Source organism: Oncorhynchus keta, chromosome 14 (assembly GCF_023373465.1).
Source record: "Oncorhynchus keta strain PuntledgeMale-10-30-2019 chromosome 14, Oket_V2, whole genome shotgun sequence".
NCBI lineage: Eukaryota > Metazoa > Chordata > Actinopteri > Salmoniformes > Salmonidae > Oncorhynchus > Oncorhynchus keta.
In genome coordinates this window covers 23,033,834-23,061,293 of record NC_068434.1, presented here as the reverse complement: position 1 = coordinate 23,061,293, position 27,460 = coordinate 23,033,834, and the positions used below count along the sequence as shown (strand labels likewise).

Below are 27,460 nucleotides of genomic sequence, written 5' to 3'. Positions count from 1 at the left end.
TATGTGTTTTTGTACTGTCTCAGGGTTTTGTAGGTTTATGGGGTTGTTTACCATCTAGGTGTTTATGTATGTCTATGGTTGCCTAGATTGTTTTTCAATTAGAGGCAGCTGTTTATCTTTGTCTCTGATTGGGAACCATATTTAGGCAGCCATCTTCTTTGGGTATTTCGTGGGTTATTGTCTATGTGATGTTGCATGTTTGCACTCAGTATTTATAGCGGTCACGTTCGTTTTGATATTTTGTTTGTTTAGTGTACTTCATGTTTGTTTTCATCTATCATTAAAAGGATGTATTTACATCACGCTGCGCTTTGGTCTCAATACGACGATCGTGACAGCCACCTTTCCAACAAATCAGTTTGTCAAATGTCTGCCCTGATAGAGCTGCTCCTGTCATCTGTAAGTGCTATTATTATGAAGTGGAAACGTCTAGGAGCAACAACGGCTCAGTCGCAAAGTGGTAGACCACACAAGCTCACAGAACAGGACCACAGAGTGCTGAAGAGCATAAAAATCATCTGTCCTCAGTTGCATCACTTACTACCGAGTTCCAAGCTGCCTCTGGAAGCAGCGTCAGCACAATAAGTTTGTTTGGAGCTTCATGAAATGAGTTTCCATGGCCAAGCAGCCACACACAAGCCTAAGGTCACCATGTGCAATGCCAAGCGTCAGCTGGAATGGTGTAAAGCCATTGGACTCTGGAGCAGTGGAAACTGGAGTGATGAATCACACTTCACCATCTGGCAGTCAGACAGACGAATCTAGGTTTGGCGGATGCCAGGAGAACGCTACACGTTTTTGCAAACGTGTGTATATATAAATATATATATACACACACACACACACATTTTTCACTAACCCTACCACCCCTCTCCTAATTGGAGTAAACTAATGAACAACACTTAGGCTTCTACTTCCAGCTTTTATATACTTGTACATTTTACAGACAAAATCTATTTTACAATAATAATCTGTAAAGTTTGGTGGAGGAGGAATAATGGTCTAGGGCTGTTTTTCATGGTTTGGCTTAGGCACCTTAGTTCCAGTTAAGGGACAGCATACAATGACATTCTAGACTATTCTGTGTTTCCTACTTTGTGGCAACAGTTTGGGGAAGGCCCTTTCCTGTTTCAGAATGACAAATACCCCGTGCACAAAACAAGGTCCATACAGAAATGGCTTGTCGAGATCGGCATGGAAGAACTTGACCTGCCTGCACAGAGCCCTGACCTCAACCCCATTGAACACCTTTTTGGATGAATTGGAACGCAGAATGCGAACCATGCGAACTTGCGAACGAAAGCTTCTGGTCAGCGGGGTGGTGGCACCGGGATCCTCATCTCTCCCAAGTGGTCATTCTCTCTTTCTCCCCTTACCCATCTGTCTATCGCCTCCTTTGAATTCCATGCTGTCACAGTTACCAGCCCTTTCAAGCTTAACATCCTTATCATTTATCGCCCTCCAGGTTCCCTCGGAGAGTTCATCAATGAGCTTGATACCTTGATAAGCTCCTTTCCTGAGGACGGCTCACCTCTCACAGTGCTGGGCGACTTTAACCTTCCCACGTCTACCTTTGACTCATTCCTCTCTGCCTCCTTCTTTCCACTCCTCTCCTCTTTTGACCTCACCCTCTCACCTTCCCCCCCTACTCACAAGGCAGGCAATACGCTCGACCTCATCTTTACTAGATGCTGTTCTTCCACTAACCTCATTGCAACTCCCCTCCAAGTCTCCGACCACTACCTTGTATCCTTTTCCCTCTCGCTCTCATCTAACACCTCCCACACTGCCCCTACTCGGATGGTATCGCGCCGTCCCAACCTTCGCTTTCTCTCCCCCGCTACTCTCTCCTCTTCCATCCTATCATCTCTTCCCTCTGCTCAAACCTTCTCCAACCTATCTCCTGATTCTGCCTCCTCAACCCTCCTCTCCTCCCTTTCTGCATCCTTTGACTCTCTATGTCCCCTATCCTCCAGGCCGGCTCGGTCCTCCCCTCCCGCCCCGTGGCTCGACGACTCATTGCGAGCTCACAGAACAGGGCTCCGGGCAGCCGAGCGGAAATGGAGGAAAAACTCGCCTCCCTGCGGACCTGGCATCCTTTCACTCCCTCCTCTCTACATTTTCCTCCTCTGTCTCTGCTGCTAAAGCCATTTTCTACCACTCTAAATTCCAAGCATCTGCCTCTAACCCTAGGAAGCTCTTTGCCACCTTCTCCTCCCTCCTGAATCCTCCTCCCCCCCTCCTCCCTCTCTGCAGATGACTTCGTCAACCACTTTGAAAAGAAGGTCGACGACATCCGATCCTCGTTTGCTAAGTCAAACGGCACCGCTGGTTCTGCTCACACTGCCCTACCCTGTGCTCTGACCTCTTTCTCCCCTCTCTCTCCAGATGAAATTTTGCGTCTTGTGACGGCCGGCCGCCCAACAACCTGCCCGCTTGACCCTATCCCCTCCTCTCTTCTCCAGACCATTTCCGGAGACCTTCTCCCTTACCTCACCTCGCTCATCAACTCATCCCTGACCGCTGGCTACGTCCCTTCCGTCTTCAAGAGAGCGAGAGTTGCACCCCTTCTGAAAAAACCTACACTCGATCCCTCCGATGTCAACTACAGACCAGTATCCCTTCTTTCTTTTCTCTCCAAAACTCTTTAACGTGCCGTCCTTGGCCAGCTCTCCCGCTATCTCTCTCTGAATGACCTTCTCGATCCAAATCAGTCAGGTTTCAAGACTAGTCATTCAACTGAGACTGCTCTTCTCTGTATCACGGAGGCGCTCCGCACCGCTAAAGCTAACTCTCTCTCCTCTGCTCTCATCCTTCTAGACCTATCGGCTGCCTTCGATACTGTGAACCATCAGATCCTCCTCTCCACCCTCTCCGAGTTGGGCATCTTCGGCGCGGCCCACGCTTGGATTGCGTCCTACCTGACAGGTCGCTCCTACCAGGTGGCGTGGCGAGAATCTGTCTCCTCACCACGCGCTCTCACCACTGGTGTCCCCAGGGCTCTGTTCTAGGCCCCCTCCTATTCTCGCTATACACCAAGTCACTTGGCTCTGTCATAACCTCACATGGTCTCTCCTATCATTGCTATGCAGACGACACACAATTAATCTTCTCCTTTCCCCTTCTGATGACCAGGTGGCGAATCGCATCTCTGCATGTCTGGCAGACATATCAGTGTGGATGACGGATCACCACCTCAAGCTGAACCTCTGCAAGACGGAGCTGCTCTTCCTCCCGGGGAAGGACTGCCCGTTCCATGATCTCGCCATCACGGTTGACAACTCCATTGTGTCCTCCTCCCAGAGCGATAAGAACCTTGGCGTGATCCTGGACAACACCCTGTTGTTCTCAACTAACATCAAGGCGGTGGCCCGTTCCTGTAGGTTCATGCTCTACAACATCCGCAGAGTTCGACCCTGCCTCACACAGGAAGCGGCGCAGGTCCTAATCCAGGCACTTGTAATCTCCCGTCTGGATTACTGCAACTCGCTGTTGGCTGGGCTCCCTGCCTGTGCCATTAAACCCCTACAACTCATCCAGAACGCCGCAGCCCGTCTGGTGTTCAACCTTCCCAAGTTCTCTCACGTCACCCCGCTCCTCCGCTCTCTCCACTGGCTTCCAGTTGAAGCTCGCATCCGCTACAAGACCATGGTGCTTGCCTACGGAGCTGTGAAGGGAACGGCACCTCAGTACCTCCAGGCTCTGATCAGGCCCTACACCCAAACAAGGGCACTGCGTTCATCCACCTCTGGCCTGCTCGCATCCCTACCACTGAGGAAGTACAGTTCCCGCTCAGCTCAGTCAAAACTGTTCGCTGCTCTGGCCCCCCAATGGTGGAACAAACTCCCTCACGACGCCAGGACAGCGGAGTCAATCACCACCTTCCGGAGACACCTGAAACCCCACCTCTTTAAGGAATACCTAGGATAGGATAAGTAATCCTTCTCACCCCCCCTTTAAGATTTAGATGCACCATTGTAAAGGGACTGTTCTACTGGATGTCATAAGGTGAATGCACCAATTTGTAAGTCGCTCTGGATAAGAGCGTCTGCTAAATGACTTAAATGTAAATGTAATGCGAACCAGGCCTAATTGTCCAACATCAGTGCTCGACCTCACTGGAAGTAGAAGCCTAAGTGTTGTTCATTAGTTTTCTCCAATTAGGGAGAGGTCGTGGCTGAATGGATGGAAGGAAGCAAGTCACTGATCCAACATCTAGTGGAACTCCTTCCCAGAAGAGGCTGTTATAGCAGCAAAGGGGAGGGACAAACTCCATATTAATGCCCATGATTTTGGAATGAGAGGTTCGACATGCAGGTGCCCACATACTTTTGGTCATGTGTGTGAAGGCACCAACAAATACCACAAGCAGAGAAAACTACTACGGTCTCAATGTATTAAAAAGTCAAACTTTAGTATTTATCAGTAGTGTATTAAAAGCAAGCAAGACTGAAAAAAATTAAGTCATCAACTGTATTCTTTGCATTCATTGCAAATGTATTTATTTTTGCAAATACACTAAAAATGTTTACAAAAGCATTGTATAAACATTTGTGCAGTGTAAATTAACTAAAAGTTATGGATTACTTTTGAAATAGTTTTGCACCAAACATGACGATTGTCACTTTCAGCAGCAAAAAAATATATATCTCAGAAGTAACATGAAATGTCTGTTAGTCGGTGACTGAGAAACTTACACGCAATGACATGTGAACAGTATACAGTTGCTACACTGCTTAAAACAAAAATCAGTAACGTGAAAGTAAATTTATGAAATAAAAGGATGTATGGCACCAGCATTCTTCTTCCCTGAAGGAGGGCTTCATTCATCTATGGGTTAGATTGAGAGTACACTTCCCTTGTTCCTGTTCTGGCACCAAGGCAATCTCCCTACACATGTACACAGATAGTCAGCCTTCCAATTAATCACTCCAGTTTGACAAAATGGTGCATTAGCTGCACAAAAATAGGTCTACATTAGCTTATTATCCTACACACACACACACACACACCCATTCACAACCATCAAGGAATTCTCTCAGAACATTTGGGGACTTTGCTACCCTCACTGATGGATCAATATCTCACATTATGAACCAGCTTTACAAGATGTATTTTTCTGTGAGACAAACATTTCATGATACAAACTGAACATGTGTGCGATAACCCCCGTTGAATATTAAAAATAAACTGTACTTCGAAATGAAACACGACCACAAAAAACACACTCGGGACAAATAACAATGAACATATGGATACATAAATATTGTGTCAGATTAAAAAACATTTATATAAAATTTTACATAACCTTGTATTGCTGCGTCAATACATAACTCAGTTTGTCCCCTTCACATTAGAAATGTATTTTAACCCTTTGAAGTTCGCTTATTATTAATAATCCTTATCAAATTGTAAAAACTACATATTTTGGCCTTGATGGGAGAAGCACGACTCAAACACTTGTAAATACACTGCATTTGGAATGCATCCGAAACAGCAACTTATTCCCTATACAGTGCGCTACCTTTGACCAGGGGGCGCTACCTTTGACCAGGGGGCGCTACCTTTGACCAGGGGGCGCTACCTTTGACCAGGGGGCGCTACCTTTGACCAGGGGGCGCTACCTTTGACCAGGGGGCGCTACCTTTGACCAGGGGGCGCTACCTTTGACCAGGGGGCGCTACCTTTGACCAGAGCCTGTGGGCCCTGGTCAAAAGTAATGCACTGTAAACGATATAGGGTGCAATTCCAGACGCAGCCATAGTGTAGAAGGTAGGCAGACTGTGGTGGCGGCACAACCGTTCTCTCTAAATAGAGTAAACACGAGCTGGATCCGATCTATGTAGGTTATCTTTGGTCAAGCACAGGGGAGCGAATGGACTTGAATGATTGGGTACAAAAAGGTGAATGGGACTAGTCAGTCAGACAGTGGTAAGTATTGGCTCAGGTGTATGCACGCGCACACAACACAGTTCAGGTTTAAGGTCTTATAGATTCAAGTCAATAAGGATGGTAAGATATACTGTGATGATTAAACAAGTAAGCAATACATGCACAAGGACATGATTGCTTGTATATAGATTGAGCTGAAAAGGCCTACTGTTTATTAGTCCTTGACATATAATATAACCAGGACCAAAGTTTGAGTAGATGCCCAAAGCCATGTCTGACAAACGTCCTTAATTGCACAACCAAACTCATGCTTGAATAAAAAAATTACATTTGTTTACTAGGGCATCCCATCTAGAACTCCAGAGTTTCCAGTTGAACAAACACTATAAAATCACCCACAGAAACAAGTATTACAAATATCAAAATGATCCCAATATGGACAATTCCTCATGTTACAATGTGTTGCTATCTATAGTTATGTGCTAATCACAGTAAATGACAGCAAGCTTTTGGCATTGTATCCTGCTCAAATATTCTTCAATATTTAAAGAGTTGTTTCACAGAGACCAGACATAGCCATTTAGAAGTTGATACTGGTTTCTGTTGGAACAACCTTAAACAGAATATGAGTATGGATGGCTCATCCATAGAAAAAAATACAAGTCCATAGGTTATGGCAATTAATAGCAGCAATAATAGATACAAATAAAAAAAATCATATTCAATGTACTGAAAAGCAAGTAACAAGGCAAAGTGTCCATCTAGAATAACACCTCAGGAACCACATTTAAAAACAACCCTGGGGCAAACTACTGAAATACACAGAAGGACCCTTGCATTTTATATAACAACCAAAGAAATACAGGGCACCTTCTTTTTTTGGGGAAAGTGCAGGAATTTTCAAGTTGACAGTATTATGGCCTTAGTTCATTTTTTCCAGAAGCAACTGCCAAAAGGCTTGACACGACAGAGAGACTAGACACCAAAATGGCCAAAAAAAAAACATCAAAACATCAGACAAAGAGTGATTCAAGTGCCATGTTCGTCTGAATATCTACAGCTCCTTGGCAAGCCAGTTGACTCTGACATAACATGCACAGCAGAAGCGGTGTGCATGGCCCGATTGTTTATTCTACAATTCACCTGCGTTTTTTTTTACGGCGCACCAGTCGATGTTTCTAACAGTGTTTCGTCTTTATGTGAAAACCTGGTCACCTTGTTATGAGGACTGTACTATCAATCCAAATGGTGTTTTCTCCAAGTATTGATGCAGACACAAAGTGGGTCCACACTGATGTTTTAAAAAATGGTGTCTTCGGCACACCTGTGACTACTTGCTGGATTAGGTCAGAGGTAGCCAGACATTTCCCCCTTGCATATGTACAACTATTAAGATATCCAGCTTTTTACCATATCAACAAAGAAACACTGAAAATTGTAAGGCAGAAAGTAGGTTCAAGTCTCCCTTATAAGTTTTGTGGGTATGTTTTTTTTCTTACAATTTCAATATGAGATTAAAGTTTAGGCCTTTCCTTAATGGGAAAGCAGCTATTTACTAATGCCTTATCTGAGGAAATGTCTAAGGTTTAGAAAATATCTGTCTCAAACTAGTGTTGGGGAAAAAGGTGAAGGGAAAGAGCTAAATGTCTACTTTCTCAGTTGTCATACTACACTGTGCCTGCGTCAAGAAAAATAGTCCCCCATAGTCCAATCAAAACAGGACACTGCATGGTAAGACATGCACACAAACTGTCACAAATTCCATTTGATAACAACTTGGGTGTGTGCACTGACGGATTCATCCCTGGAAAAAAATATATATTATAAGTAGTCCATTTCTTTTTTCTTCAAAAAGGATATGCTAAGTACAGTTTTACTAGCAAAACCACTTATATGCTGAGTCAGTGAATACTCAGTTACAGGGAGAGAAGAATACCAGATGTTTTAATCTGGTGGCTGTTTGAGGTGACCTCACAAACACTGATACAAAGAAATGTTTCTGGGCCCTCTAGTCTTCATTAAATCAGGTGAAGACTACCCATCAGTCAGTAGAACGCTGATAGTGACTGCTCAGTGGTTGTTATTAATTAGTGAGAATACTGCATAATTTGATATTTATTCCCTCGCAGAAAATACTCAAAAAAGCTTTGTCCTGGCTGTCCAAGTGTTCCTTCATGAACCCAGCACTGAGCCCAACAGAACAGAGACAGAAGTGACAGTAGTAGTAGTAGTAGTAGTAGTAGTAGTAGTAGTAGACAGGAGTTGTTGTTTTGCACTATGGCAGGCAGAAAGACCATGCTCAGCAGGATAGTCAAGAGCATCATTGAGATGAGCAGCATCATGATTGACATGGACATTTAGGGTTTTTGCCCAAAAGTGAAAACCCCTGTCCGCACTGCAAAACCCTGCCTTGGTTATAATACCACGCCCAGGCTGCTCCGCCTGCCCCTCCACACACTGCAGCCTGCATCAACACTTCTGAGCCTCCACGGGAGACATGGCGATGTAGGAGCCGTTCCTCATTGGTTGGTTGGTATAGTTGTTTTCTGATGGTTCAACCTCTGGTTTGTCACTGACTTGAGTGTAGGCTGTTTCATCTTTTGCCGTCTGAAGAGGGGAGGACATTTTGTAAACAACAAAGCAGAATTCAACCATGAAAACAACAAACAAATGTTATATGTTTACAACTAAATCGAAAATGTATTGCAATGGTATATAATAAACTAATTGTGGATAAATCATTCATTAATGTCATTGTACAAAACCAACAAACTCAAAATACTTTCAACTTAATGAAGAAATACCACTATGAAGCAGGAATGTAAAATAAATGTATAGATTATACCTAAAGATATTAGATATTAAAATAAGCAAGAATTGCTAATAACTGAACGAAAATGACAAATGAGGCAAATTAAGACTTACAGTAAAAGAATGAAAAGCTTCAGTAAAATCAATACGTTTTACTTCATTCTAAAACAGAAAGGAAACAGGGGGGGGTTACAGAACATGTTAATCATAGCACGGTAACTATACAGTTCTTCAAAGCTGGAATCCTTAGTTGATACATTCATCTTATAAATGAATGATATAAACCCATTGATTTTGGAAAATATAACTTGTGACTCACAAGCTTATTTCAACTGTCGTACCCCATCAGAACCCAAAATACAAGCTTGCTTTACTCCAATGTTTGTAAGCAGTGTAAATGTAAAACACTGAAGCCTCAAAACATTGTTAAAACTCTATTTTATATTGTCAATGGTCAGTCCATGCATCCATGTCTGGTGGTTCTGTCAGTGGTTACATTTCTCCAGACTCATTCCTCAGCTTTTTAACAAAGCTGTGTTTTGGTATCGTTTGAATTAAGGATTATAGCTTTATTTGATATTCCAAGCTATGACATGTGAACTTCTATTAAAATAACCCCCATCTACCCGAGTGACAACTGATGGGTGGGGAATGGGGTCGTGCAAATGGGGTCAGACGGACTAACCTAGACAAACACAGATAACTGTTGAAAGTACCCTGGCTATCCTACAGGACTATTGTTACTGGAGTTCAGAGCACTCTTTGGCCTGTACGGTAGTGTAGCCTATACACGGTCATCATTGTGACGGTCTATCTGCCAACAGGGACTGCTAAATTAAGATCTATACTTCCTGTTTTGACCTCAGTTATTTAAAATGGTTAGAAAGGCCAGCAGCACTATAATTTCATACAGAGATTACAGAAGGCAGCACATGTTGACTATGTGAGGTTCTTCATGCACGGTGTTAATTTAACATGCAAGGAGATGGAGAACTCGGACACCAGACCACTGATGTTAATATAGAAGAATAAATTGTATATAAAACAGATCAAACATGCAAGAGCACCGTCAAAGCTAACATAAAACCTGTTGTATCAATGCACCATTCAATTCTAATCACTTAGAACATTCCTGGACAACAACTGACATATTGTGAGTGACGTGCACAATTTACACTATATTTTAGAGAAGCGTATGAATATTATTGCTTAAAAAAAAACGTTTGGGGTCTCCTGGTAATAAGCGCAGGGGTAGAGGACAGGTCTTACCTTCTTCTGGCGAGACCTGCAGACCAGGACGACTAGGACAATGAGCAGGATGGCTCCCATGCCCACGATGAGCAGAGGGAAGTTGGATACCAAGGTCACGATGAGCAGCAGGGTTCTCATCTGGGCAGCAGAGTCATCGTCAATAGTGGCCGTCTGGGGGAAGGTGGTGGGGGGTCACTAAGGTTATTAACCTGTCTTTACTATGTTGTTATTAACTGATCTTAATAATAGACTAGAAGGTTCACTCTAGCTAAATATCTGGATTTCTGTCTAATACAACTTAATTTGATATGTCTTGGCTACACGTGAGGATGACTGCATTTCACAACATAAATTGGAGAGCGAGAAAGGGAGGAGATAAGTCTTACCTCATTGACAAACATGATGGGAAAAATGATATCGTTTAGATGTTTGGTTTCGCTGTGGAAGAGAAAATTAAGTGAGGACTTGAGATTCAACAAAAGGTCTTTTCACTCAATTTGTATGAGGGATGAGTGTGGCAAACTTTTCAGATTGCTATACTTACGGGAAGCCTGGAACTCTGTTCAAAATTATATTGAGCTGGGCTCTCTTGCAAGCACGAATGGGAACCCCAGTAGTCTAAAAAACAAAATAAGGCTTTAAAATTAAGCAATAGAAACTTATTCAGTTAGAACATGCCCTTTCCAAAATGGAGGAAGCAAAATGTTTATATTCCACTGGTACTGCATTAATTGACACATACAACATGTAATAGAGCTATTAAATACAGTAGAGAGTATGTAAGTGTATAGGCCCCATGTAAGTGTATAGGCCCCATAACTGATCCTGCATATTGGCCTCATCACTATACAGTGGGGCAAAAAAGTATTTAGTCAGCCACCAATTGTGCAAGTTCTCCCACTTAAAAAGATGAGGCCTGTAATTTTCATCATAGGTACACTTCAACTATGACAGACAAAATGAGAAAAGAAAATCACATTGTACAATTTTTAATGAATTTATTTGCAAATGATGGTGGAAAATAAGTATTTGGTCAATAACAAAAGTTTCTCAATACTTTGTTATATACCCTTTGTTGGCAATGACAGAGGTCAAACGTTTTCTGTAACTCTTCACAAGGTTTTCACACACTGTTGCTGGTATTTTGGCCCATTCCTCCAAGCAGATCTCCTCTAGAGCAGTGATGTTTTGGGGCTGTTGCTGGGCAACACAGACTTTCAACTCCAAAGACTTTCTATGGGGTTGAGATCTGGAGACTAGCTAGGCCACTCCAGGACCTTGAAATGCTTCTTACGAAGCCACTCCTTCGTTGCCCGGGCGGTGTGTTTGGGATCATTGTCATGCTGAAAGACCCAGCCACGTTTCATCTTCAATGCCCTTGCTGATGGAGGTTTTCACTCAAAATCTCACCATACATGGCCCCATTCATTCTTTCCTTTACACGGATCAGTCGTCCTGGTCCCTTTGCAGAAAAACAGCCCCAAAGCATGATGTTTCCATTCCTTTGTTACTTTGGTCCCAGCTCTCTGCAGGTCACCCCCCGTGTGGTTCTGGGATTTTTGCTCACCGTTCTTGTGATCATTTTGACCCCACGAGGTGAGATCTTGCGTGGAGCCCCAAATCGAGGGAGATTGTCAGTGGTCTTGAATGTCTTCCATTTCCTAATAATTGCTCCCATAGTTGATTTCCTCAAACCAAGCTGCTTACCTATTGCAGATTCAGTCTTCCCAGCCTGGTGCAGGTCCTCAATTTTGTTTCTGGTGTCCTTTGACAGCTCTTTGGTCTTGGCCATAGTAGAGTTTGGAGTGTGACTGTTAGAGGTTGTGGACAGGTGTATTTTATACTGATAACAAGTTCAAACAGGTGCCATTAATACAGGTAACAAGTGGAGGACAGAGGAGTCTCTTAAAGTAGAAGTTACAGGTCTGTGAGAGCCAGAAATCTTGCTTGTTTGTAGGTGACCAAATACTTATTTTCCACCATAATTTGCAGATAAATTCATTAAAAATCCTACAATGTGATTTTCTGGATTTTTCTCATTTTGTCTGTCATAGTTGAAGTGTACCCATGATGAAAATTACAGGCCTCTCATCTTTTTAAGTGGGAGAACTTGCACAATTGGTTGCCGACTAAATACTTTTTTGCCCCACTGTATATGGTAGATAAAATATTTGTTCATACCGGGTTAAGGTCAAGGTAAGTTTCATGCTCCTCCTTGTTGGGGTGCAGTCCATCAACAGCATTAATGTACTTGTCATCTGCCTGATAAAAGTGGGGGAACGACACCACGATAGGTGCACCTATGGACAAGATGAGGGAGATGGGAAAGAAACGCAATTTAAGAGAAAACACCACAAGCAACCTATATTACATCAAATAGCCCATGTCCTTATCTTGGACTGCCATAAGAGAGGATTAGGCTAAACAAATTCCAATGTTTAAATATTGTGGCTCTAAAAGGAAAACATCAGATTGATAACATGTGCTATCTGGTATCATTACCCAGGCATGGAGATAACAGAACAAATAGCAAAAATATGTGTCAAGTTCCTTCCTTGCCATTGGAAAGGCGGCCTGTACCGGACATGTTCTGATACAGTGAAATGATTTGTTTTTTTTCAACCCATGACAAAGCGTTTCCTTTGAGGTCAGAATGACCATTATGAAGTTCCACAAGGTACTACTCATAGAGACACCATGTAATGTGTTCCAGTGTGGGAGCAAATAACCCTCACTAAGGAATATGAAAACTATTCAAACTGCTATATCTGACAAATGGAATTAATAAAGGTTCCTATTCACCTATATTAATAAAGGGTCCTATTCACCTATATTAATACAGGGTCCTATTCACCTATATTAATAAAGGGTCCTATTCACCTATATTAATAAAGGTTCCTATTCACCTATATTATTAAAGGTTCCTATTCACCTATATTATTAAAGGTTCCTATTCACCTATATTATTAAAGGTTCCTATTCACCTATATTATTAAAGGTTCCTATTCACCTATATTATTAAAGGTTCCTATTCACCTATATTATTAAAGGTTCCTATTCACCTATATTATTAAAGGTTCCTATTCACCTATATTATTAAAGGTTCCTATTCACCTATATTATTAAAGGTTCCTATTCACCTATATTATTAAAGGTTCCTATTCAACTATATTAATAAAGGGTCCTATTCACCTATATTAATAAAGGTTCCTATTCACCTATATTATTAAAGGTTCCTATTCACCTATATTATTAAAGGTTCCTATTCACCTATATTATTAAAGGTTCCTATTCACCTATATTATTAAAGGTTCCTATTCACCTATATTAATAAAGGTTCCTATTCACCTATATTAATAAAGGGTCCTATTCACCTATATTATTAAAGGGTCCTATTCACCTATATTATTAAAGGGTCCTATTCACCTATATTAATAAAGGGTCCTATTCACCTATATTATTAAAGGGTCCTATTCACCTATATTAATAAAGGGTCCTATTCACCTATATTAATAAAGGGTCCTATTCACCTATATTAATAAAGGGTCCTATTCACCTATATTAATAAAGGGTCCTATTCACCTATATTAATAAAGGTTCCTATTCACCTATATTATTAAAGGTTCCTATTCACCTATATTATTAAAGGTTCCTATTCACCTATATTATTAAAGGTTCCTATTCACCTATATTATTAAAGGTTCCTATTCACCTATATTATTAAAGGGTCCTATTCACCTATATTATTAAAGGGTCCTATTCACCTATATTAATAAAGGGTCCTATTCACCTATATTATTAAAGGTTCCTATTCACCTATATTATTAAAGGTTCCTATTCACCTATATTAATAAAGGGTCCTATTCACCTATATTAATAAAAGGTTCCTATTCACCTATATTAATAAAAGGTTCCTATTCACCTATATTAATAAAAGGTTCCTATTCACCTATATTATTAAAGGGTCCTATTCACCTATATTAATAAAGGGTCCTATTCACCTATATTAATAAAGGGTCCTATTCACCTATACTGCAGCCCCAAGAGGATGCGGTTTGAACAGCCTCAAATCAATAGAACCATGATTTCAGCATTACGAACACTGAGGAATAACTTTGCCCCGATTGTTGAACTAGCTCTGCACCACACTACGAAAACGGATGTCTCTTAACAATATATCTACTTCCCTCACGAGACTTAAGGGTTAACGTAGTGCATTTATATACCATGTGATTGTTTTATGAGGGGAAAGCCTTGAGATTATCTTTATCCTCAAATTCAAGTGTTTTATAGCCCTCATCCAGAGTTAATCATTCACCATCTACACTACTATGAAATCTGGATACTCAAACATGGACATTTCTGATATCTATTGGAGCTTGGATTGCAGCTAGAACTAGATTGATTAGGTTATTATTATTTTTTATTTTATTTTATTTTTTTACTTTATTTTTTTTTTTTTTTTAATCGGTCAAAAAACTAGGTTATGGGGTTAGTCAAAACAAACAGTGGGTATGTGGGGCACATATGTTATGCCAACCAGGGTTGTGACAGTAATTAACCATCTCTTACCTTCTCTGCAAACACTGACTTTTAGCACCCCGGTGCCGAGGCAGTCGCCAGCTGGCACACAGAAGCCGGCGTTAGTGGGGTTCTCCTCAGGACTCTGCAGGACGTCGTGGGGCGGGGCAAAACGGTAGGCTGGGATGCCCTTCACGTCCACATCCTCAACATAACCCAGATGGATAGACCTAAACCGCAGAGGCAGGTAAGAACAAGGAGAAGGACACAAGCTGTGTAGGAGTTTCTCAGTTCACAAAACTTCAAAAGTTCTACACATGTCATTTTGCAGAGGAAATTGGTCTGTGTTAACAAATGTGTCACCTACTGTGTGGAACATTGGGTGAATATGAGAAGACAAAGTACAACGGTCTCGATTGAGTCAAAGCTCCATTTTATACTATGTGCCTCTTCTCCAGATTCTCCTCACGCATTATGGTGTTTACCATGGCCAGGGTGTGGCATCTTCTACAGTGGTTTACCAGTCCGATATGAATACGAGTCAGTCATTTCTCAATAATTCTTGGCTGTCACCTAAACCACCGTCCCTCTCTGTACTGGCTGCTTTGACTGTAAACAAATAATACAACTACAGACAATACAGATTTGGAGATATGACTGACGTACCTGCAGAGGTCAGCCGCAAAGATGTACAGCAGCTCTTTCCTAGACAACAGAGGGTGGAACACACTGCCGTCCGTCCCGTTGATCATGTTGCTCTGGTTAGAGGACCACCATGACATTTCACTGTTGATAGGGGAAATGTACGGGATATGTTAGACATCAAGAAGCTTTCATTTACACAAGGTTGTTATAAAACAACCTGGCGGGGCCAAATACTGATTTCATTTAAAATGCCTGGAAGCGGTTTTCTATTTCTGATATTTAAATATACGAATTTGCAATCTGCTCTGTCATGACAGGGAGCAAATGAGTTTATCCTTGGACTTTGAATAATTGATTTGGACAGATCCCAATTCATTCCCATTCAATGAGTAAACCCAACGTCGCAGGGCAAGGACCAAAAAGAAAACTGCTGACAAATGTTTTTTGACAACCATTAACTACAACAACATGAAGGTGGAAAACAGAGGGAAATAAAGGACCTTACGTCAACCCGTTCCATGTGTCTATTCTGCCATATTCCATGTAGTCACGTTCGCCAGTCAGGAACACAAACTCTCCTTCATGAGTTCCATTTTTCTAGGAGGAGAGAAAGACAATAGTTCAGTCAGACAGTCATATCAAAAGGAACACATCCAACATCCAGGAGAACAGTCGACAGGTACAGAATTAGAAACAGCCACAGACTCTTGATAAGCAGAGGAAAAATAAGAACACCTTCCTCCAATGCGGTTAAAACGGTCATTTGGGAAGGAATTTCAGTGTTTAAAGTGTCTGGTTGTCATTGTTCGAACTGTACTGACGGGGGATATTGTGCTATAGTGCCACTGCACTACTGTAGCCTGCCTAACCCAGTCTGTTTTTCCTTCTCATATTACAATTTTATAGGCAGCGGTAAGAGACTGTAGTTGACCAAAACCGTTGACACAAATGCTTTGACAGTTGAGATTTTACAATTTAGGTAAAATTCTACCCAACGTCTAGTTCTTTCAGAGGACTTCCAATTAATGCAGCATTATCTGGTTTGTGGAACCTGAGAAAACTATTCACATTGTTATTGCGGTAGGTGGAATAGCAGATGTGAGTCTCCAAAGTAGACACGAGTCTCCCAGAAAAAGGGTAAGTAAAGCAGCTTCATCAGCATTTTGTCATTTTCACTCATCACGTGATGACTCCACGAGACATCCTCCGGGCCCTACCAACAGAGACATTCTCCGGGGCCCTACCAACAGAGACATTCTCCGGGGCCCTACCAACAGAGACATCCTCCGGGGCCCTACCAACAGAGACATCCTCCGGGGCCCCACCAACAGAAACATCCTCCCGGGCCCCACCAACAGAGACATCCTCCCGGGCCCTACCAACAGAGACATCCTCCCGGGCCCTACCAACAGAGACATCCTCCCGGGCCCTACCAACAGAAACATCCTCCCGGGCCCTACCAACAGAAACATCCTCCCGGGCCCTACCAACAGAAACATCCTCCCGGGCCCTACCAACAGAAACATCCTCCCGGGCCCTACCAACAGAAACATCCTCCCGGGCCCTACCAACAGAAACATCCTCCCGGGCCCTACCAACAGAAACATCCTCCCGGGCCCTACCAACAGAAACATCCTCCCGGGCCCTACCAACAGAAACATCCTCCCAGGCCCTACCAACCACCTACTGGTTCAATGACTAAAGGATTTCTAGTGCAATTTCACAACTTTCGGTTAAATCACAAATTTCAAGACTGGCCATTAGCTAAGGTTATAACTTTAGTGAATGACACTATTCAGAAGTGTAATCTCATTAAACATATTTCAAGGTTTTACTAAACACAAACAGTGCCTACCTTCCACATCAGCCCAAACATCTCATCCACCTCTGGCCTAACGCTGTGGATTTTGGTGAGCAAAGGGTCCTTGAAGCCCCACAGCACCTCGTGGACGGTGCGAGTCATGAAGATCTCCACGCCGATGGACTTCATATATATGGAGACGAAGGTACGCAGCAGGAAGGAGTAGGAGTTCAGCTCACTCATCACCGCCTGTAGAGGGAGAGGAAACAGAGAGAGAAGGGGATAGAGCTCACATTCTATCATACCACTAGTAACAAAATTATAAACAATGTTTCTAAGTCTATAGCTTTGGTTGCTGTCTAGACTCTGGTCTGGTTCTCATTAATGGAAATTGGATTACGTCCATGAAAGTGTCTGCTATAAAGTAAAAGGTTGGTAGGAACAAGACCCCAAGATGTCATAATACAGCATTTAGCATAATGCTTGGAAAGTCTACTGGAATGACGCAGTAAAGGAATGTCAATATAGGGTTACAGCGGTTATACTGGGAATCTTGAGAGGTTAAACTTAACCAAAACAGAAGAGGACACACTTGTGGAATAATTCACACCCTCATGTTTCTAAGTACTCAAACTGTGTTGCACCACAATTTATAACACACTATATTGCAGATACAACATGTCCATGGCAGCTAAGATACACTGCATAAGCGAAGACTGCACAAGTATACCAAATGTAGAGGTAACAAGCAAGCAGAGGCCGAGAGGGACACATACTAACTCACCACAGCTGGGATGTTGACTGTCCTCAGAATGTCGACCTCTGGATTACCTCTGGACTTCTCTGGGACGAAGACAAAGCTTTTGGGATTCAGGGCATAAACCTTGGTTCCATTTTCAAGGAAAGTCACATTTTCCCTAGGTCTGTATTCCCTGTTATGGAAAGATGTGGATATGAGGATTAAGTCGGTCCACACAGATGTTCACATGGGGGTGAAAGACAAGTTCAAACAAGTCCAACAGCAGGTTCAGCAGCATGGAACCGCTTTCATTCAATAGGACTTTCCCAGGACCTGAATCACCAGCTTCCCATGATCAAATGAACAGATAATAAAACAAATACATTGTAAGTCGAATCTTAACTTGAGATGAGCACATGCAAAAACCTTCCATTGGCATCGATACATGATTTCCAATTAAGTCAAAGTTATGACTCTGGATCTCAAAATAAGATTAATTCCAGTGTGAACTGAGCCCTGTGTGAACTGAGCCCTCCTAATTTCAAAGGACAACAGTGAGTGTGTTGTCAACCCACCTGTAAGTGTAAGGTCCAATCTGGGTGACCACTGCCTTTCCCCCTGCTAAGAACACTTCTGGATTGGTCACGTTGAAGAAGTAATACTCCATGTAGACTGGAGGAGGCGGGTTCTTCCATGACTCAAATACTCGGCTTGCCTCTGTCAAAGTCAATTCCTAAAAAAAAAAATATTGTTATAGAGAAATAGTTATTTAAGGACGGTCGTAGTAGCACTGTCCTATTGGTCATCATATGAATTGAGGGAAGTGGTTAAATGTGTTCAGATAAGTCCCTCAGACGACAGTAATCCACGTGGGACTAAATTTGGCCTGTTTTTGAAATGCGGCAATGATCAGATAAAAAGTTTACAGGTAAATTTGAGAGCTGCGAGGATACCAGTATCGCAATACTCATTAGTATCGTGGCAAGGAAACAAAATGGGTTTAACTTCCTTAGGTAAACAACCCTAATATTGCAAATGTAACACTTTAACTTTAGTCCATCACCTCGCCCCTATCCGGGTTCGAACCGGGGACCCTCTGCACACAGATAAGTCACCCTCGAATCAGTTACCTATCGCTCCATAAAATATTGCAATACTGGTATCATCCCAGCCCCAGTAAATTCCACCACAATTACACAGCATTTTAAACACCATTAGTGTAAACTTGATTTAAATAGGCAAGTCAGTTAAGAACAAATTCTTATTTACAATGACCGCCTACCCAATCATGCATTCAATCATGTTTAACATTAGCCCACATTACAAATACTTGACTGGAAAGACGGTTTCAACCCGGTCTGGTCTCAGACTAGACGCAACATACAGACATATATACACACACAGTATATCACAAAAGTGAGTACACCCCTCACATTTTCACCTAGGGGTGTACTCACTTTTGTTGCCAGCGGATTAGACATTAATGGCTGTGTGTTGAGTTATTTTGAAGGGACAGCAAATTTACATTGTTATACAAGCTGTACACTCATACTTTACATTGTAGCAAAGTGTAATTTCTTCAGTGTCGTCACATGAAAAGATATACTCACAATATTTACAAAAATGTGAGGGGTGTACTCACTTTTGTGATATACTGTATATATAAAAATGTTTGGTAAGGTTATTTAATAAGACAAAAATGAAAGGAGGATGGGTGGGCGTATAACGGAAATGTCGAATCTCATCACGGACAACTTTAGCATTTTAGCTAATTAACAACTTCTCAACTGCGTTTTTTAAAATCTACTTTGCAACTACTTAGCATGTTAGCTAACCCTTCACTCGAACCCTAAGCCCTAGCCTAGCTAACATTAGCCACCTAGCTAACAGCCACAAGAAATTGGAGTTTGTAACATCTCTTATAATATGTTATGAATTTGCAAAATGTAAGTATTGAAATTCGGAAGATATCATACAAATTGTCATTTAACATTAGAAATGGATGTTGGACATCCACAAGTTAATTACATACCATATGAAAACTAACATTTCATACTAAATGGAGAGTCTCGGATTTAGGTACAAAATAACACGAAATGCTCTGGGACCGGAGTAATTCAACTGCAATTAAAACAGATGCTGTGACATTCAACACTTTGATAAAATGAAGCGTGCTGGAAGATGGTTGTCAAATCTAAAATGAGAACGTTGGTTGATCCATAAGATACTGGTAAGTAATTTATGCCTACTCTATAGAGAAATCTGTAACAACAAACTTCACCATTCAAGGAGGGTATTTCTAACTTCAAGTGCGAAATGCACCCGTCCGTCCGTCCGTCCTTTACATAAGGGGTTACTGATTGCTTTCTCTGTCCCTTAAGTAAAGTGAGGTATACATGAGAAAGGCCTTTACCATTCAAACCGCTCACTCTCATCTTGAGGTCTCAGAAGCTCAGTTGGCGCTTTTAAGGTGTGGCTCAACACGGCTGCACAAACTCGTTTCACGTTCAGACTTGATCTTTCAGTGTTTTCCAGTCATTGGGCCAACGGACTATCCATTTAAAAGTGTGTCCCGGAAGAACTATATATATTTTATATCATATTTGGTGGCAAGAATTAAGCAGCGGTGGGCCACCGCTACTAAATGAATATAGGGGAAACTGGGTACATACAGTGCCTTGCAAAATTATTCAGCCCCCTTAAGTTAATACTTTGTAGTGCCACCTTTTGCTGTGATTACAGCTGTAAGTCGCTTGGGGTATGTCTTTATCAGTTTTGCACATCGAGAGACTGACATTTTTTCCCATTCCTCCTTGCAAAACAGCTCGATCTCAGTGAGGTTGGATGGAGAGCATTTGTGAACAGCAGTTTTCAGTTCTTTCCACAGATTCTCGATTGGATTCAGGTCTGGACTTTGACTTGGCCATTCTAACACCTGGATATGTTTATTTTTGAACCATTCCATTGTAGATTTTGCTTTATGTTTTGGATCATTGTCTTGTTGGAAGACAAATCTCCGTCCCAGTCTCAGGTCTTTTGCAGACTCCATCAGGTTTTCAAGAATGGTCCTGTATTTGGCTCCATCCATCTTCCCATCAATTTTAACCATCTTCCCTGTCCCTGCTGAAGAAAAGCAGGCCCAAACCATGATGCTGCCACCACCATGTTTGACAGTAGGGATGGTGTGTTCAGGGTGATGAGCTGTGTTGCTTTTACACCAAACATAACGTTTTGCATTGTTGCCAAAAAGTTCCATTTTGGTTTCATCTGACCAGAGCACCTTCTTCCACATGTTTGGTGTCTCCCAGGTGGCTTGTGGCAAACTTTAAACACTTTTTATGGATATCTTTAAGAAATGGCTTTCTTGCCACTCTTCCATAAAGGCCAGATTTGTGCAATATACGACTGATTGTTGTCCTATGGACAGAGTCTCCCACCTCAGCTGTAGATCTCTGCAGTTCATCCAGAGTGATCATGGGCCTCTTGGCTGAATCTCTGATCAGTCTTCTCCTTGTATGAGCTGAAAGTTTAGAGGGACGGTCAGGTCTTGGTAGATTTTCAGTGGTCTGATACTCCTTCCATTTCAATATCATCGCTTGCACAGTGCTCCTTGGGATGTTTAAAGCTTGGGAAATATTTTGTATCCAAATCCACTTTAAACTTCTTCACAACAGTATCTCGGACCTGCCTGGTGTGTTCCTTGTTCTTCATGATGCTCTCTGCGCTTTTAACGGACCTCTGAGACTATCACAGTGCAGGTGCATTTATACGGAGACTTGATTACACACAGGTGGATTGTATTTATCATCATTCGTCATTTAGGTCAAGATTGGATCATTCAGAGATCCTCACTGAACTTCTGGAGAGTGTTTGCTGCACTGAAAGTAAAGGGGCTGAATAATTTTGCACGCCCAATTTTTCAGTTTTTGATTTGTTAAAAAAGTTTGAAATATCCAATAAATGTTGTTCCACTTCCTGATTGTGTCCCACTTGTTGTTGATTGTTCACAAAAAAATACAGTTTTATATCTTTATGTTCGAAGCCTGAAATGTGGCAAAAGGTCGCAAAGTTCAAGGGGGCCGAATACTTTCGCAAGGCACTGTACATCCTACAGAGTCCTAAATGATCTGATCATTTTGCCTCATACACACATTCTGACAAACACACTACACAACACAACTGTGCAGAAGGTCACCACTCACTAGCTAGAGCATTGAACTGGGGGCATGCTCCTCGGGGAAAACAGAAGCCTGTTGCTTCACTTAAACTCTAGTCAGTTTTAAACATATCTGAAATAGGCTGTTTCCAGCACAAGACATGAATCAACTCATTCAATAGCCCATTTCATGATGTACAGCAAAGTATGAAGGCTGTGGAGTCAAATATCGCTTCGCATGGAATAAAGATATACCTGAGAACTCCTGAAATATATAACAAAATAGCATATTTGATGCCGAGAAGCCATTTCCCTTTCAATTTTATTAGATCATTTGAGTCACCTGAAAGTTGTGAAAAGTCAAGCCATACTAAGCCAGCTATTCCAATCATGTGTATTGTATTGGCTGCATTTAAAGTTAGAATCCGCAGTTGAAACAATTAAAGCAGTCACTCCGCCTGTTTTTGTAAAAAGCTGAGGGGTGGGCCTGTAGGAATGTAACCATTCTCAAAATCATGGACAGAGCTATGGATGCAAGGACTGACCATTCATGGCCTTACAATTATACTTTTACCCATGTGTTTTTAGTTTCCTGGGGGGGATAGGCTTTGTCGTGCCCTCTTCACGACTGTCTTGGTGTGTTTGGACCATTCCAGTTTGTTGTTGATGTGGACACCAAGGAATTTGAAGCTCTCAACCTGCTCCACTACAGCCCAGTCGATGAGAACGGGGATGTGCTTGGTGCTCCTTTTCCTGTGTTTGTTTACAGACAACAGATTAAAATAAGCTTATATTTTAGGTTGATGGGGTATGACAGTTGAACTAAAATCATGAGGCATTTCTAAGTTACAGTACATTCGGAAAGTATTCAGATCCCTTGACTTCATCCACATTTTGTTACCTTGCAGCCTTATTCTAAAACTGATTAAATTGCCCCCCTACTCAATCTGCACACAATACCCCATAATGACAACGCAAAAACAGGTTGAGAATTTTATGCAAACATATTAGAATGAAGAAACTGAAAGTCACATTTACATAAGCATTCAGACCCTTTACTCAGTACTTTGTTGAAGAACCTTTGGCAGCAATTACCCAAGAATACTCGCTGCAGGCTTGGCACACCTGTATTTGGGGGGTTTCTCCCATTCCTCTCTGTAGATCCTCTCAAGCTCTGTCGGGTTAGATTGGGAGCGTCGCTGCACAGCTATTTTCAGGTCTCTCCAGAGATGTTCGATCAGGTTCAAGTCCGGGTTATGGCTGGGCCTCAAGGACATTCAGAAACTTGTCCCGAAGCCACTCCTGTGTTGTCTTGGCTGTGAGCCTAGGGTCATTGTCCTGTTGGAATGTGAAACTTCACCCCAGTCTGAGGTGATGAGCGCTCTGGAGCAGGTTTTCATCAAGGATCTCACTGCACTTTGCTCAGTTCATATTCCCTCAATCCTGACTAATCTCCCAGTCCCTGCCGCTGAAAAACATCCCCCACAGCATGATGCTGCCACCACCATGCTTCACCGTAGGGATGGGGCCAGGTTTCCTCCAGATGTGACACTTGGCATTCAGGCCAAATAGTTAAATCTTTGTTTCATCAGACCAGAGAATTTAGTTTCTCACGGTCAGAGTCTTTAAGGTGCCTTTTGTGACCTTCTTCCCCAGCCAGCTCTAGGAAGAGTCTTGGTGGTTCCAAACTGTTGGAGGCCACTGCTTTTGGGCACCTTCAATGCTGCAGACATTTTTTGGCAGCCTTCACCAGATCTGTGCCTCGACACATGTGTAGATTGATGAGGAAAGTTTATTTAATACATTTTAGAATAAGGCTGTACCGTAACAAAATGTGGAAAACGTGATAGTCTAAATACTTTCCGAATGCACTGTATATTCTTCAGGAATCAATTGGTAGGCTATATATTAGTCCAAATGGATGTAGCAACTATGGATTCTAGTTTTAAAGCCAAACACTGACTACATACACGAAAGGTGAGTGTGAGAAAACCACCACCAACATGTGATTCAGACTCATCTTCAGCAGTATGGTACCAAGTTTCACAATCAGTAATGTATTTTGTTTTTATAAATCAAATTGAGTCCCTCTCAAACGGATACAATTCCCAAGAGACCGTTTCTGTGCAACACTAACTTTTGGTAAAGTCAAGGCCTAGATTAGAACAATTCCTGTGTTTAACACCCCTGAAAAAAGTCTCAAAGGCTTCCATAGCTTTCATGTTTACATAAATTCACTCGTAGAAATGCTTCAAACCTTGATCTCACAAGCACAGGCAAGCAGGGACAAAGGGTTGAGGGCTCATCAATCTTATCAAAAATATATATTTTTAAACTCACTATTTATGTAGCTGGTAGTTGGGGATGGTCACATGAAGAGTGGTATGGATATTAAAACATAACAATCATAACAATCAGGTTCACTCAAAAAAGAAAACCTGACCTGTAACATTCTCAAGACAATAATACATGTTATTCAGTGTCATGTTTTGGGGAGGTTTTCCTGTCTATAGGATGACAAACTGTTTGAATGAAAGTTAACATATGTCATAAGTTTAAATTATTGTCAACTTTTTTGGCAGGGGACAGCGGGTTGTTTTCCAGACAGAGCAGTCCTCTAGACCTAGATCAGGCCAGGGCTGAAACAATGAAACAGATGAATGCTCACTGTTGTTTTATGATCCAGGAAAGTCGTTCTAAGAGCCGTTTTAGATACAGAAGTGGTACAGTTGTGGATCGACATTCATTCTTAATGTATCTATCATATTTTCAGTCAACGGCAATATGTCCACCTAAGACTCCTGCGCTTTATTGAACTTAAAATACAGGTAGGTCGATTGACAACATCAGCAATATTTGTTTCATTTCATGATGTTATGTATTCTAGGTCTAGGGTGACACCATATCCCAAATAAACCCAGACCCAAAGTAATTTAACAGCGGCCACGAAACAAATGTTTACGTGTCTATCCTATGACTGATTCTGACATTTTTGCTGAGGTGGGCATGGCACTTGAAGAAAGAGAGCTGTTCAGATGCGAGTGACGTTCAACCAGGTAAGCAAGAAGGATGAAAAGTGAAATGAGGGAGCGGGACTTGGCCTTCATCTCTCTCCCTTCCCCCATCCTTGCGCACGCACCTCCCCAGACCCTTCTTTGACGAGATTCCAGCCCCTTACTGATAAACCACGAGGAAAGCTCTTATAATTTTAAATCCCATTCCCAAATAAATTATATTGTGACATAACCATCAGGTTGACTCAAATGAGATAAATGAGATGAATACCCCACAAATAAAGATGCAGCAGTACACTTGTATTTCAACTCATCTGTCAACCATTATGTATAATAAAGCAAACGAAGTGAGTGGGATTTATTTTATTATTGGAATAAAACAGGCTGCTTGCCTACAGTGCACCAATCAATCCATGGTGATGATGATGTTACCGCAACGCGCTGTGACAGGAACATACCTGGCATTGTAAATCAGCCGGTGAGATTCAATCAGGCTATACATTGAGTTTAAATGCTGAACGCCTTGCAGAGCTGTTCAAGAGGGTTGAATCAATATTTCTGATTTATGAATGATACAATGTTGCTTTCCTACCACAAAAAAAAAACATAATTGGTTGGTGGTAAAGCATGCAGCACTTGTAAATTGTCGACCTTGGAACGCATGCTGCACTGACCCATGTCGGGTGGGCGAATGACCGGAGATGCGGATTGAGCAAACAAATACTGTAACGTTTTCTATCGAACATCATCACCTAATAACAAGGAATGGGAATGTGACTCACCGTCTGCTGTTTAGTGCAAATACAACTAACAAATTAAAGCAACCAGCATATAAAACTATCAAATGTAGGTTTGAAGTGGGAAAAAGTTGCAACTCACCTTTTTTAGCCGGTTGTGAATCATTGTTTGAAAGACTTGAGCCACCACCAAGGCGATCCCCACTATCAGTAGGTGGGCGCAGACAATTCCAGTAGCGTAAATTACACAGGATCTCCGAGTCATGATTCCAGCCAACTGTCAAACTAATTTGGCAAATGTGAAATTACTTACCAAATGACACTAACGATAATACTGTAGGTTCTGATCTTTTAGGGGTTATTTTACTCAAAAGGTGACCGCTACTTCTCACTTCGCCTCTTACACTACAGCGAACCTCACTATACGAATTTCAAAATTGTTCGTTGATATGCATCTACTTGCAAACTGTCTTCGAAAATAATTAATTCTGGTAGTTTCCTTAGTGCTGTCATAGAACAATGTTCTTCTCTCCATTCAGCCGTTTTCCTAAGGAGAATCGACTGTGTTGTTCGAAGGCAGCGGGAGAAATAACAGTGCTGAGGACGGGCGCCAGACCTCCACTCCCTCCCTCACCAGATTCAAATGAACTCGGTCATGCGAAGAGGTTCGTTTTGGTGTCTGCTGGGCGGTGGGTGTGTTAAAATGTAGCGTGCTTTCTGTGGCTGAGGTCACTGTTTTACTTTATAGCACCATAAACATAAGACGGTACAAACTACGATGTGCCCTTGATTTGATCTACCTTCATAGCGCTATTTTATATTAGGATACATTCAACCAAGCAAAGATTTGAAAGTAAACTTGAGGTTCTGACGTAATTTGAGACCAATTCACTTTCATGTGTAACTATACAAGTAATATTCTTTCAAGAGATAGCAGTGTATTTATTTGTTTTTATTTATATATAGATCAACAATTTACATTGTGACATCACAGAACGCAGGTATTAACAGTAAAAAAAAACTCAATCATACTAAAAATATAAATGATATCGTTTAAAAAAATACAATTCTAGTGCAATTGTAATCACCCTGAAAAAATCTTATTATAATGATTCAGGAAAATGTTATTCTTGTTGTTTGTTATTCACTAGAGTTAATGGTTTTAATAAGCTAGTTCAATTCAATCAAAAAATATGTGTAATTTTGGTATAGAATTTTGGAGTTGTTGTTTGTGAAGAGATAGCAGTGTAGTAAAGTGAAGCTAACAACGTTTGACAAAGAGCTTGTGAATGAATTAGCAACGCATGCTCGTTCACATGTGATGTCACACTAGGATTGCTACTAGTTAGTTAGTAACTTTCTAGACAGACAGCGGGGCGTGTAGCCTAGCCCTGCTATACTACTGCCACTTATTCTTAGCAGGATACCGTATACTATTGGATAACTATAAAACATTAAAAAGCACAGTGCATCTGATGTGTTGAGTTAACTAAATGAATGTACACATTATTCTGCCTTCATACATGTTTGGGAGTCATCGACCGTTACTTCTCAACATGAAATACCGCTATCTCGCCGCCGCCTCATCCTCATCATCATCATCATCACCATCGGGTCTCCTTAAATAACCTGCATGTCCATGAATAATGTGTTATTCAGAGAACCAACGATAGTTTACGTGAAGCTTTTGTTCACTGAGCAGTAAACTTGATTGGCTAACAGCTTCCCGGACCACCATCCTAAGACCACCCCTGGTGGGTTATGATTGGACGGACGAGGTTGAGCGTGATGCAGAATTTGATCGACTGATTTTGGGGCGGGGCTCGTTTAAAGGGGGACTGTCATGGGTGATTCGCTTGCACTGCATCAGATGTACTCACAGAGCTAACTGGA

At 41.7% G+C, this 27,460-nt stretch overlaps 1 protein-coding gene across 2 annotated transcripts; it reads right to left on the bottom strand.

Annotated features, from left to right (window-relative positions):
- Positions 1-4,472: 4,472 nt before the first annotated feature.
- scarb2a (scavenger receptor class B, member 2a) lies at positions 4,473-26,240 on the bottom strand. Of its 2 annotated transcripts, XM_035785122.2 has the most exons (14): positions 25,881-26,240; positions 25,710-25,771; positions 18,236-18,393; positions 17,706-17,853; positions 16,976-17,170; positions 15,626-15,717; positions 15,142-15,261; positions 14,527-14,705; positions 12,136-12,254; positions 10,499-10,572; positions 10,341-10,392; positions 9,973-10,125; positions 8,818-8,865; positions 4,473-8,499 (listed from the first exon to the last, which is right to left on the bottom strand). In XM_035785122.2, exons 2-14 carry the CDS (start codon positions 25,731-25,733, stop codon positions 8,362-8,364), a joined length of 1,500 nt encoding a protein of 499 aa, XP_035641015.1. In that variant the 5' UTR covers positions 25,734-25,771; positions 25,881-26,240; the 3' UTR covers positions 4,473-8,361. The 2 variants fall into 2 exon arrangements, with proteins under 2 accessions (XP_035641015.1, XP_035641014.1); XM_035785121.2 differs by having other exon boundaries at positions 25,710-26,240.
- Between the last annotated feature and the right edge of the window lie 1,220 nt (positions 26,241-27,460).